The sequence below is a fragment of the Hemibagrus wyckioides genome, linkage group LG07 (genome assembly GCF_019097595.1).
Source record: "Hemibagrus wyckioides isolate EC202008001 linkage group LG07, SWU_Hwy_1.0, whole genome shotgun sequence".
Classification (NCBI taxonomy): Eukaryota; Metazoa; Chordata; class Actinopteri; order Siluriformes; family Bagridae; genus Hemibagrus; species Hemibagrus wyckioides.
Window position 1 is genome coordinate 2,940,450 of NC_080716.1, and position 14,648 is coordinate 2,955,097.

The 14,648-nt window shown below is 36.4% G+C and overlaps 2 protein-coding genes across 2 annotated transcripts; both read right to left on the reverse strand.

Annotated features, from left to right (window-relative positions):
• Window positions 1-2,174: 2,174 nt before the first annotated feature.
• On the reverse strand, window positions 2,175-6,498 carry LOC131355709 (C-C motif chemokine 2-like). The gene is made up of 3 exons (XM_058394137.1): window positions 6,387-6,498; window positions 6,084-6,198; window positions 2,175-2,668 (listed from the first exon to the last, which is right to left on the reverse strand). Exons 1-3 carry the CDS (start codon window positions 6,445-6,447, stop codon window positions 2,302-2,304), a joined length of 543 nt encoding a protein of 180 aa, XP_058250120.1. The 5' UTR covers window positions 6,448-6,498; the 3' UTR covers window positions 2,175-2,301.
• Window positions 6,499-10,426: 3,928 nt separating this feature from the next.
• Window positions 10,427-11,320, reverse strand: xcl32a.1 (chemokine (C motif) ligand 32a, duplicate 1). The gene is made up of 3 exons (XM_058395618.1): window positions 11,144-11,320; window positions 10,889-11,006; window positions 10,427-10,782 (listed from the first exon to the last, which is right to left on the reverse strand). The coding sequence occupies exons 1-3, from the start codon at window positions 11,202-11,204 to the stop codon at window positions 10,638-10,640; spliced, it is 324 nt and encodes a 107-aa protein (XP_058251601.1). The 5' UTR covers window positions 11,205-11,320; the 3' UTR covers window positions 10,427-10,637.
• Window positions 11,321-14,648: the final 3,328 nt, after the last annotated feature.

Here is a 14,648-nt window from a genome sequence, read left to right on the forward strand (position 1 = left end):
CAAAAATAACATACTACATACAGCAAAAATATTAAACGCTAGTTTGATGGTCAACTATTTCAAACAGGTAAATTTCCCATTGGGATGAATAAAGTATCTATCTATCTATCTATCTATCTATCTATCTATCTATCTATCTATCTATCTATCTATCTATCTATCTATCTATCTATGTTTTGGACTACGTTGAGGTAAGCAAGACACAATTTGTTACAGAAAAAAAATACAGCGGAAAAGTGCACCTTATCCCATACAAAATTCCTGTATTGATCTGATTAAAGTTCCCTTGAAGTGGTCCTACATTATATTTATATCTTGTCCTATAAGACTTTTTTTAATCTTATAGATATGATATTAATTCGAATTAGAATCTTGTATAAGTTTTTATATGACAAGTGCATCAACAATTCAAGAACTTGAACAGTCCCGCGGTTAAAAAATATATTGTTATTTACAAATATTTTGTTTTATCTATATTTGTACAGACAAGTGCTTGATGCAGAGAGAAGCTCAAGGTTAGTGTTTTGTGTGTGTGTGTATGTGTGTGTGTGATTGTGTGTGTGAGAATGTGCTTGGTGGGGGGGTGAGCGGAGTGTAAAACCAAACCACTATAGTGAAAAGGGAAACTTTTAGTCACACTTAGTCACAAAGCAAAAGCTTTGACTTTACAGCCCGTGCACATGACACGTGAAACATCTTTTCTTTCTTTTCTTTTTTTTTATATGCTCCTACTGTATTTCCTGTCTCAGCAATATGCAAACTTTATGCTAAAGACTGCTTAAGATTGTTCTATTACGTGACATTATGTCATATTGTAATAAATGTGTACATTTTTGTTGCACAAAATGCGTTTCTTATGCCAACTGCTACGCTTACATAGTTGTGTACGTTGAACCGCTTAACCTCAAGCAAGCCAGCAGACAGTAACTATGAATTCATACTATAAAGCAGCATTTAGACAATATTTCTGAATTAAGGGGGAAAAACCTAATTAGTTGGTTACACAAGTGATGAGTACAACAGAGTTCATTGTTTTTTTTGCGTGACTGTGGTCAAAAGCATGCAGATGCTGCTGGTTAACTGTAAATAACCCACACATTTCTTTCCCCTTCATTTAAATAGATCTACTCACTCATCGTAGGCTACAACGGCCATTTTCCACTTAACAAGACCTCTTGTAGGATGACTGATGACTGTGGGGTCTATCAGGTTGATTCCATGACTGGGGGGCCGTTTTTGTGACTAAAAAATGATCAAGAAAGCATTCAGGAAATGGGTTAAAATAACCCTGGCACCAATATCTTACTTTTTTATTGTATCTTTATATAATTTCTGCTTGAAAGCAACACTTGTGTATGATAATATCATTTTAAACTATTGTTGCTCTTTAGGAAATTTCTTGTTACTGCAACCTTCTAAAGATTTGATGAGCTGAATGTGTTACAGCATTGAGTGAAAGTTTTGAGACATGAAAATGGACATGTTTTCATAACCTGTTATGTTTGACTTATGGAAAATAATATTGTATCAAGCTTGAGACATCACAGATTAATGAATAAAATAATATTTTGGTGAGAGTGATTCCATTAAATTATATATATTAAAGTGAATACATTTCATATCGTATACCCTCCATTTCAATAAGTGAATGGTGCCAGAAATATATATATATATATATATATATATATATATATATATATATATATATATATATATATATGTATCTGGCTCCATTCACTTAAGTCAGAGCAAAAGTAATCACTTTAGACAGGAAATATGATGTAAGCAATTGTACCCATCACTGTCATCACAATGCTGAGATGACTTGCTGGCTATTTTTACTCACGTAAACACCCAAATTAGACCATTGTAGCTACAAGAAACAAAAACTTTGTCAATCTTGGAATGACTGTGAATTCCATAAATTCTTGTGTCACTGATATTTTCTATGTGAATGAAGCCCACCCAGATCTCGAAGTGTGAAAAGTGTCTCAGCAGTTTTTCGTCATGGTGTCAAATCATTAAACAATTTGTGGTCATGGTGTGACGTATCTGGTGGCCACAACATTATAATTCTTGGTAATACTTAGATAAAGCTGTGAAATTTTAACTCATGGCTTTTTAATCCTTGGCTGCACCTGTATAGTATAAAAAAGACACGTGCACCCAGATAATAGGGTAAGTAGTACAAAATAACTTTATTTTATTTCTTGTTTTTCTTACGTCACAATTCAAAATCAACTCGTGTAACTCTTAAAAAGATTTAAACCCAGGTTAATAGCACTGACGAAGCATGAAAACTTAAGACGTAGTAAAAGAAGAAGTGTGATTGAACGTTGGTTGCTTGATGGTCTTTTCTTTCTTCTTCTTTCCTTTGTTCTTTCCTTTCTCTTTTTTTCTTATGATCTTAATTTTAATCCGCCGTGGTTTTCCTTTGCGCTTCCTGGTCGATATGCCCACTCGAGCAGGCACTTGAGGCCATCTACTGGTCAAAGGCAACATGGTCGTTTTCACAAAACCCTCTGTCTTCTCCTGTAGAGCATCTGGTGCCAGACCAGAACTGTGGTTTGGCATCTGTTCTGCTTCCTCATCAATTTTCCGCATGGCTTTTTTTGTCCAATCTAAGTCAGGATCAGAGCAGAGGTATTTCCCATTTTCCAGGGTGAACCTGTCCAAAAAAAAAAAAAAAAAGATTTGTTTGTCACTACACACAACTACCACCTCCTGTAGAGATTTAAGCAGTTGTTTCATGCATGCTAAACACTGGAATTGACATGCACATATGTGAAAATCACGGAATACATAAATGTACACTACTCACAAAAAGTTAAGGATATTCGGCTTTCAGGTGAAATTTCAGGATGCACCTAAAATGCACTATAACCTTTACAGGTAAACTTAATTTGACCTTCTCTACACTGGTGTTTGATCCATGAATCGACCAATAAATTTTCTGGTTCAATTAGAATTGGTATTTAAACAGTCCTCTTCATCATGCTGTTCACATTTTGACATCATGAGACCAAGACCACACCTAACAATTGATCAACAGTACCTCGCCATTGTAAGGCTTCAAACAGGATGTTCTCAGAGGGAAGTGGTCACTGAGCTTAGAGTGTCAAAGAGTGTCATCAGCAGGTTGCGTCAGAGATACAGAGAGACAGGAAGAGTCACAGAAAGGCATAGAAGTGGATGTGGCACATTTAAGGGAGGTGAGAAGCACCCAAGTGTCATGTCAGACCATTTGAAACAGTTTACATCAGCATGTTCTGCGTGCTAGACGACCTGCAAGGGTACCTGACCACACCACCAGGCACAGGCGTCGGGCCAAGGAGCATTTAGGCTGGATGAGGGACCAGTGGTGACCTCAGTGCTGTTCTCTGATGAAAGTTGATTCACGTCGAAAGATGTTGGAAACATCAAGGAGAGCGCTATGCATCATCCACTGTTGTGGTGGTGTTACAGTCTGGGCAGGTGTGTCCACTCAATACAGAACTGCCCTACATCTTGTGAATGGTACAGTGACAAGCCAATACTACCTGAATAACATCATTAATCCAGTCATTGTGCCCCTGCATGAACAACACAGGCCTAATTTCATCTTCATGGACGGCAATGCTCCAGCTCATCGAGGTCGCATCGTTAGGGAACGGCTGCTGGAGGCTGGGGTACCTCAAATGGAGTGGCCTGCACTTTCTCCAGACCTGAATCCCATAGAAAACCTATGGGATCAGCCGAGTTGCCATGTAGAGGCTTGTAGAGTGGAATGCCATGCCTCAGCAAACAATAAGTCAATTCGTGAACAGCATGAGACGTCGTGGTCAAGCTGTAATTAAGGGTCAAGGGCACATGACAGATTATTGAGACATTGACATTTTTTGTTGTGGTATACCCACCACTGTTGTTGGCTTTTGTTTCAATAAATTGTTTGAGATGAGGAAATCACCATTGCATGCTTCTACTTAAATGCTCTACTTTCATGATATAATATCACTGTTGCATGAACTTTTTACATTTTCCATAAATTTCACCCAAAAGCCAAATATCCTTAACTTATTAATACCAATAATAATAATAATTATAATAATAAAATATGGCCAAAAGCAGTAAGTGGGTTCCATACATCCTGAACAAATAGCCCCAGTCACCTTACTTCTACTACTACTACTATTGTTGTTCTTTTGGGTGCACCCTGTTTAGGGTCATCACAGCAAATCATCTGGTCCGCTTTGGTTCATCATCTGGTGAACATCATCTGGTTCAATCATCTGGCCATTTGGTTCGTCACAGGTTTTATGCTGGATGCCCTTCCTGACGCAACCCTCCTGATTTATCCCGGCTTGGGAACAGCACTGAGATTTAACTCTTCAGTGGCTGGGTTAGCTCCCTGTCCAGTAATCGGACCCAGAGCACGGCAATAAGAGAGTGTGGAATACTGCCACTGGACCACCAGGGGACACTACTTCTACTAGTACTAATAACAATAATAATATTGTTTCTATGTGCTTTGTTTAGTAACTCATTGTTCGGTGTCCTTGGTTGTTGAGAAAGGTGCCTATAAATAAAATGTATTATTATTATTATTATTATTATTATTATTATTATTATTATTATTATTATTCTTTGACCATTTCCAAATAGCCACATGTTGCTGCTAATACTACTACTTCTACTTCTACTACTACTAATAATAATAATAATATGGCCTCAGGCAGTGACCTGTGTCCAGGCACTCTTCACATATAGTCCTAGTCCCCTTTCAACTATTACTATTACTACTACTACTACTACTACTACTACTACTACTACTAATAATAATAATAATACAGAAATGGCCACAACCAGCAATCATTTAAAAATTGCCTCAGTCCCCTCACTACTACTACTACTACTACTACTACTACTACTACTACTAATAATATGGCCTCAGGCAGTGACCTGTGCAGTCCAGGCATTCTTCATTAATAGCCCTAGACCCCTTTTGACTACTACAACTACTATTAATAATAATAATTGTAGTGTGGCCAAAAGAAGTTACCTGTGACTGTTTCCAAGTTGCCCTTGATGCCCTTAAATAAAAATGCTACTACTACTATTTATATTTATATTTATATTTATATTTATATTTATATTTATATTTATATTTATATTTATATTTATATTTATATTTATACTATTTCAGGCAGCGACCTGTGGGGTCCAGACACACTTTACAAATAGCCCCTGGTCCCCTTACTACTACAATTCTTGCTACTACTACTACTACTACTACTACTACTACTACTACTACTACTACTAATAATAATAATAATTAACAAATCACAAACAGTGACCTCCGGGTTTCAAGCACCTTCACAAGTGAGCTAATCAAATTGCTAGATAAAATTAATAAAATGTAATTAATAAAATAAAATAATATTAGCAGCAAATAGCAAGGTGCCTGACCCAAGCACCCCAGTTTATTATATTATAATTATTATATGGGATATTTCACTTAAAAAATTAAAACAATTTAATTAATGAATAACAGTACACATAAAAATTATTATTATTATTATTATTATTATTATTATTATTATTATTATTATTATTATACCCAACACAGCGTATATATAGTGCACTTTGGAGTCCAGGCACCCTTGGCAAATTGCACCTTTGGCAAAGTGACCCCACTTTATAGCAATTATGCAATATTTCATATTTCCTTTTTATTATTAATTTATACAAAACTGCACATTACACTAAGTTGTTTTAGAGTCAGTAGTTTCAGTGAAACGACTGTAATAAATGGACCCCAGAACACTGAAATAATTGAGTTAACTAATGTAATTTAGAATCACCAGTTTGCCAAAAGGCATGATATTAGGAGGCAGAACCCAGAACCCAGAGGAATCACACGGACTCAGGGTGAACATGTGAACCTCAAAACAGACATTAACCTGGGGCTGTGAGGTGGTAGCGCTACCTGCTGTACAACTAAAACAATTATTAATACTGATAAATCAATTAATACTGATGATATTTTACATTTGATGTCAGTGAACAATGTCAAAATTATTAATTTGTACATAAAGCATACTTACACAATTGCTTTGACTGGACAAATTCTATTATCCTGCTGCCAGTAGCTCACAATACTTGTCACATTGACTTTCTTAGGACTTATACTGAGGCAACAATCTGGTAGAGCGCCATTGCCTGTGGATCAAAAGTGCAGGTTAAAGATGGCAAATTTGCTATAAACCACACACAGTGATGCAAATAAAAAGAAGAGCAAAGTTTCTCAGTTCAAACCCACAAAAGCTACATATAACAACTTGACCTTACAAATCTAGGCCACCCCACAAAGTACATCAAAAGTGTGTACTGACACAAATAAAACTTACTCGAAGCAAAGACGCTGGAGAACACTGAAGAGGTACAGAAGAAAAAGAGTGTGAGGTGCATTTTTGCCGTCTTCTGAGACGTACGGTCCTGCTGCACTTGGTCTTATGTTGGGGGGGAGGGTCTATAAACTGTCTTTCCATCAAACTACATATGATGAAAGGAAAAATACAATTCTGATGACTCTACAGGACGTAGACTCAAAAGTTTCTTGAAACCCCTGCCCCCCATTAACATGCTTTCATCTTGACCCCAAAAAACAGCCTTCATAATTTAGTTTGTAAGGTACATTTAACTCTATAAATAAGAGTCTTGGAAAGGTCTGGAATAATGCTAATATTAAAATGGTATTTCATTTATTAAGCATTATTTGCCTTTATATCACTTAATTGGGATTTTAACAGTTTAGTCTACAAAATATTGTTGTTATGGTTAATTACGCAAAAACCACAGTTATTTGTGGTTACATAAGTATTCACCACAGGATTTGGATATCTAGATCTTGATATTTTTGCCCTTACAAAAGGTATATTAGATTGGATGATGAAAACCACTCATGAACAGATATTCTTTCCACAGGTTCTCAAAATGAGACTGAAGATTCAAGATTCAAGAAGCTTTATTGTCATTTCAACCACATATAGCTGACGCAGTACATAATGAAATGAAACAACGTTTCTCCAGGACCTCGTGCTACAGAAACATACAACATAGAGTCCAAACACAAGAACAACACAGAACTAGGGCAGAAAGTTTGTCCAACCCACATAAAGTGCAAAGTGTGCAGCTAGGTGCAAACAAAGCAACGAAAAGACAGACAGAAACAGTAAGTACCAAAAAGACAACACAAAAACACAGGACACCTAGCGCCGAATAAAGAAAAAGAACATGTGCAGTGAAATGTAAATGAGATGAAATAAAATGAAATGATGTACAACTTTGGGACCTGACAACATGTAATGTGCAAACATAAAATAGCAGCGGTTGAGGTAGTGCAAAATAGAAATAAACATAAATATAAATATAGCAGTAGATGTAATAAACACAAGGGTTGAGGTAGTGCAATAAGTATTGAACAATGTAAGTTATATGTGAGTGTGTGTGTGTGTGTGTGTGTGTATGTGTCCACACAGGTGAGAGAGAGAATGTGTGTGTGTGTGTGTGTGTGAGAGACAGAGAGTTTTGTATAGTTCAGTCCTGAGTGTGTGTGTGTGTGAGAGAGAGAGAAAGAGAGCGAGAGAGAGAGTTTTGTACAGTTCAGTCCTGGGTGTTGAGGAGCCTGATGGCTTGAGGAAAGAAACTCTTACACAGTCTGGTTGTGAGGCCCGAATGCTCCGGTACCTCTTTCCAGATGGCAGGAGGGTGAAGAGTGTGTGTGTCATCCACAATACTGTTAGCTTTGCAGATACAGCGGGCGGTGTAAATGTCTGTGATAGAGGGGAGAGAGACTCCGACGATCTTCTCAGCTGTCCTCACTATCTGCCAAAGGGTCCAAAATTGACAGAATCTCTTGTTGACTGTGACTGTTTTTCTAGGACTACACTGTATTTCTCATACCCAACTTGTCCTCAGCTTTCCCTGGCACTGAAATATTCTACCACTACCATGCTTCACTGTATAGATAGTGTTCTCAGAGTGATTAGCAGTGCTGGGTATCTGCCTAGCAAAGCACTTTGGGAAAAGGCCAAAAGATTCAGACTATCAGTTACTTCAGAGTAACCCTTGGCCTCTTTGGTACTTCAGTGGCTTCCAGTGGACAGTGTTCTTTTGTGTAGATTCATAACATCCCAGTTAAGTTAATTTCAGTTGTATCCAATATGTTGTATCCAGTGTCACCAATAAAAGGATGAAATCCCTTTTGAATCTTATTCCTCTCAGGGTTTCTTCCTTGTGTCTTCTCAGGGAGTTTTCCTTGCCACTTTTACAGCTGGCTTGCACAGTATGGCTTGAAACCTACATCTGGATTCCTGTGTACCTTTTTTGTGTGACAATATCCCTGTGGAAATTAGATTTACAACTGGAGATGTATCTCTGGGATTTTAGTTCCATCTGAACCTGTAATGATTATGAAAGTGACAGCTCATAACAATGTATTATCACATAAGCGGTAGTACCTAAAGACAATATCAACTGTTTCATGGCTGGATAGACAAAGAAATAAGATTTTTTTTGTACTTTATGGTGATCCTGGAATACTCCAAGGATTTACCTAAAGCATTCCAAGGATTTCCCTAAAGCATGTCCCTAAACTTGGGAACTTGTCAAATCTGGTAAACCAGATCTGATAGGGAGTGTAGAACAGTTTACAGTTACCCAAGGTTATCCAGTTTGGAAAAAAATTACCACTTCCTCTAACTATGCAGACGTTGTCTGGTACTGTTTTTACTGTTCTTTTTTGTTTTTGCATGTTGAAATAAAAGAGATTCTGGCCAGAAGGAAAGCCAAAGCCTTGTCAACGAGCTTCTTCATCTCTCATAGACTCTGTAATCACATCCTGTTGGTTGAGACAGATGATCAGGAAGCATTTGGGTAAAAAATTCCTTAGGAAAATGTAGGTATAGTATATTATATAACTTTTGTGAGGTGGGATAGGATAACCCATTGGATGTCTCTGGGGATGAATTACATTTACATTTTTAGCATTTGGCAGATGCCCTTATCCAAAGCGATTTACAGTTTTATACAACACAGCATTTAAAGGATAAGGGCCCTGCTCAGAGGCCCAGCAATGGCAGCTTGGTGGACCTGGGAATTGAACTTACAACCTTCCAATCAATAGTCCAACACCTTAACCACTAAGGTGCAACTTCCTCTGCTTGGACCTCTGGCCAAAGATTAAAATTCTAGTTTTTGACCAGTTTGTGACGTAATTTAACCTTGCAGAAAAATTAGACACTTTCCATGACACATTTAGAATGTATTGTGGGGGAGGTTTAGTCAGACTTAGGTGTCGTAGGCCTCTTGGCAGCCTCCCTCATAAGGTTTCATCTTGTCCTTTTTGATAACATCTCGTCCTGGTTTTGGTACCATCACCGTGGTCCCCCAGTTTTCTCCACTTTTGAATGTGATTGGTTCATTAGTATAGATTGGTACTTATATGATCAAACAAGCTAATGGATGGTTTTTACTACATGGTTTTAATATTACATGAAAGGAAACAAAGATCTGACACCTCTTGGTTTCTTTCTACATCACAAAAGCCCACAATTTTAACAGGGGTGTGTAGTCTTTTTATATCTACTGTAATTTTTCTTGTTTAGAAATAAATTAAGATCAAACACCTTTTGCACACACTACAAGTTTCTTCCCACCCAGAGTAGCACTGCTTAGCGGAATATACTGGTCAGGTCTTTTGTAACCACATGAGAGAAAATAGGACACTTACCTCTTTCTTGAGAAAATGACAACACTGGGGGAAAGGGTTGTGCATTCGACTAGCAATTTGTTTTGTTTTTTTAACCACAAGGGTCTTTTTTCTTGTTTACGTTTTGCAGCTAAAGGCTGCTAAGAAGATGATGATGGCTTTTTTATTATATTTCGAGAAAATTCCTAAATAGAAAAATAAATACATAAAGCATTTGAATGTTTAGAAATGATTATTTTTTTTAATGTTTAATGCTCGCTTTCAAATGTTACTTCCTGGTTCTTGGGTAAAATGATGAGCTTTTTCTAGATTAATTTCAAGAGAAAAATGACAGAAATTAATTTAATATTTATAGCTTTTAGATTGTAATGATAAGAGTGACCGGCTTTTTTCAATAACTTTACAAAGCATCTAAAAACAGATACAAGCATGATTCGATTGGGTGGCAAGAGCATGTGTTTATTTTAGTTTTAATTATTTAGTTTTTTCTCTCACTCTTGACAGCATGAAGCAATTCTAAAAAAAAAAAATAATTATATAATACAAAATTTACCAGTAAAGGTTTTTAGGTTTGATGGCTTCAGATAGAATATAAACGTTACAAAGACAGCTTCCTGTTTAGAAATAGAAAAACAAATAAATTGAAGAAAGTATAACTTTATTGTCAGTTGATAAATTATAAAGCTTTGAAAAGATTAAAAAATATCATTTTACATAGTATATGTCCTACACAAAGGATTTGAATAATACTGTATAAATCAAAAAGTTTGAAGAGATGGATGATAGAAAGTCACTACTTAATGCATTTTGATTATCAAACATTTAAACACAGTGATAATTATGGGTTCAAAGGTTAGAATCAGTACAACTTAGACGTTGAGCATTTTGATTAAGTATAAGATGATGTGTTGCTATTATTGAGGGTTGTGCTATTCCCTTGTTGAGTGCCTTTATTGTCCAAATAGGCCATGGTATTAATGGCCCAAGATGAGGATGGGTCGGAGCAGATTGTGATGTCTGTCATTATGACAAATCTAAATAAAAAAAGAAAAAAAATTCAATGGTGGAAATAAAGCACAATATTATCCAATCCCTTTAATTACGAACAAAGTTGTAAAGAAAAAAACTAATTTGTCTTACCTCACAGCCTTCACAGGACACAGGGGTTTGTCTTGTAGGCTGTAGCTTTTGAGCAACTCTTTCCTTACTTTGGTGTCACAGACCTTTAAACAGCAAGACACTGGAAAGGCTTCAGAACCTACAGGAGAAAATAAACAGGTAAACACTTCAAGTTTCTGAAAAAATATTCATTGGTAGATTTATTTTATTTATCTGCAAAACAAGCAAAGCATTGAACATTCTAAAGATGCATTAAAGTAGGATTATGATTCCTACCCTGTTTTGGAGGTTCAATGAGCAAGAGTAGCAGAAGCAATGCAACTGAAACCATCTTCATCTTGCCAGCTCAGGGTATCTTCAGTGGAATGAACTTTTCGTGATGAGCTGCCGGTTTATACTCGCAAGAACAAATAAGAAGCTAAATGCCCTGCATCTATAGCACCACCTTCAAAATTGATTGATATCATCTTGTACTTAATTCAGAGACGTAAAGTCACCCAGAGATGATATCAGCACCTTCATACGTTTGGTTTCCTGATTTTCTAGGTCATGGTGCATTGCCCTCTTTTCCTAACCACAAAGATGGAGGCTAATTGGTTGGCAGTCGCTGCAGAAGACTCATTTTGAGAAGTCTATGGTTTATTATGAATAGATCATTTGACTTTGGCATGAAGGTTAGAGTTAAGTTGTTCTTCAAGTTGTTCCTTTTGGATTCTTGAGTAATTACTGAGTAACCAGTCATTCACAGGAACTTATAAGGACGATACAACATGCGATCCTGGTGATGTTGTTTGTGATATGTTTGTTAGTACCTGATATGAAAGTGTTCAGAAATTGCTGACACTACAGTGTTTAAGAGTTTACACAAAACAAAACACCCAACAAGCATCAGTTCTGTGGCTTGTTGTCGAGAGAAGACAGTAAAAGTAAAGACTAGACTGGTTCAACTCAAAATGCAACTATTTGCAAACGTGGTGAGCAGAAAACCATCACCAAGTTTGTACATTTTCATTCTAAACCTCCTGTTTCCAGCTAATGAAAGCGCTAGCAGGAAGTAATTTGTCCACGTCTCCAAAAAGAATGAACATTTCTGCTCTTCGAATTGATTGTTTTCCAGGTTTTCTAGGTCACAACCCTTTGCCCCTACTTTCCCCTCACCACCACAGAAGTCAGAGCCTCCATTGAGAATCACCCTGGGTGAAAAAGTACCCCTTCTTGGTGGTTAAGGGGAAAGTACACATGCATTTGTGTGTGTGTGTGTGTGTGTGTGTATGTCTGTGGGTTGGTGTTGTTTGATTCTTAACCATGATAAAAGTTACCATGTAATAAGGCAAAACAAAGTGTTTATTAAATATAGTGCCAAATTTCATCTTCTTACAGTAATGTGACATTGCAACTTGGATACTTATGTACACTTTTACATTTACATTTACATTTACACTACACTATATACATTTACACTACACTACACTACACTACAATTTTGGCCATGTTGCACATTCACTATTCTTCACTGATCTAAATTACAGTTCACTTCAAATTACAGTTCACTTCAATTTTAGCCTTATTACACTACACTACAGTACACTACACTACACCACAACACAATTTTAACCTGATTGCATTTACAATGCACAACACTACACTAAAGCACAATTTAAGCCTTATTACACTTACAGTACATAACACTTCACTCCAATTTTGACCTTATTACATCTTCATGACAATAAACAACACTACTCTAAATTACACTAAATTCCAGTTCACTATATTTTTAACCTAAACTACACACACTACAGTACAATTTTATTCTTACACTACACTATACTACACTGCAATTTTAACCTAATCACACTTACACTACACACACTACTCTACAGTCTTATCCTTATTACTTTAACACTACACTACACTACAATTTTAATCTTATTACACTACACTAAAATTTTGGCCTTATTACATTTTCACTACACAACACTACTCTTCATTACACTACAATTACACTAGACCATATATTTAGCCTTATTACACTTACACATCACGCCACTACATAAAATCTCACTTCACCTCCAGACAATTTTAGCCTTATTTCACTTACACTACTCTACAGTTTTAGCCTTTGTACACTTTACTACAAGACACTACAATTCACTACACTACATTACAGTTCCCTACAGTTTTAGCCTTATTACACTTACACTACACTACACAACACACTACATTGCACACTACAATTGTAGCCTTATAACACTTACACACTGTAAAAGGTGGAAAAGGAAGCCTGTAGGCTTGAGAAAGATCTCTTTCTGTGGTTTCACTGCACTCACAGCTAGTGGAAGTTTTCAGATCGACCACAGTTCCATAGGTTTTCACGAAACCACTTTAAAGCAAATCTTACCCGCGATTTGGTGAAGTGTGAATTCAGGAATAAATCATGAAGTGGTGTGTTGCTATGAGAAACTAATCAACAAATGTGAGAAACCCTAACTTAGATCTTAGATCACAGAAATTTGCCAGCAATTTACAGAGTTTCACAAATTAAACACTAGGTTTTGTTTTTTAAATCACAATTTATGTATTTATGTGAAGCAAACATATGTGTATTCAGAATGTTTGCAAAAAAAATACTGATTTGTTCTGTTTGCATGTTGTGAAGCCTGAATGCTAGAAATACATCTACAGAGATTGTAGTATTTAAGGAATAAAACACACCAGGATAAGATTTTATAGTGGAAGTCGTGGCGTCGAGGTGCTGTCAAGGTTACACTTAAATTTTATACATTAAAATAATTTGTAAAATGTTTGCTTATTATCCATTCATAGCTATCTTGCGGATCCTCCTTGAAACAATTTCACGTACATTATAAAACTTGCTCTCTTGCTCTCTCTGCATTTCAAACTTGTTTCAAGGCCGAAGCATGAAGACTTTCTTGGGGTGGAAAAACATCCTGATATGAGATGCTAACTAGTTCTTCATTGTTCTTACAAATTTACTATTTTAATATTATAACCATAAAAGGAAATATAAATATAAAAAATATTCCAACTGAAAACTGCAGTTTCCCACAGTTCATAACAAAGTGCAACATCTACAAGTAAATTCCGTAACTCCCACCAACCAAATAATACAACCAGTCATATAGTGCTTTAAGCTAAATATATACATGAGATCAAACAGCAAAGTGCTAAACGTGACCGAGGCCGCGTGGGTTCACAATTGCTCCGAGCTGAAAGCAAGGGGAACAGAAAGTGGAAGCTTTCGCTCCAACCACACTTCCTGTGATACCTCCGAAGCCCAAGCGTTTTTCTTCCACATATACACCCAAACAATAAATCATACAGTATACTGACAGCGAATAATGTATAGTAGATTCTGATTCTGAAAATCTTTTATTTTCAAAGGATGGTATGATTTAAAGAAATAATTCAACACGCTATCAAACATCAACTCTATAGAATAATGAAGTACATTGTTGAAAGAATTCCTTCGAATCAAATATATCCACCTGTCTTTAAAGATCATCACAAAGATCCTTGTGAACCTTATGCATCATGATATGATTTTCAGTTTTCTTTGCACCGGAGACACGTGTACACAGCGCCCTCTAGCTCATGATTGCAAGATGCTTGTAATGGTTCACAGTCCAAAGAGATGCATTCTTGTTTGCCTTTATGCAAGGAAATTGTGCATGATTATAAAATGCTGAGGTTTTCTCTAGAAACTACATGACAAGGTACCAGGTTCCTAAGTTTCAACACAAATCTACACTGTAAATAAACA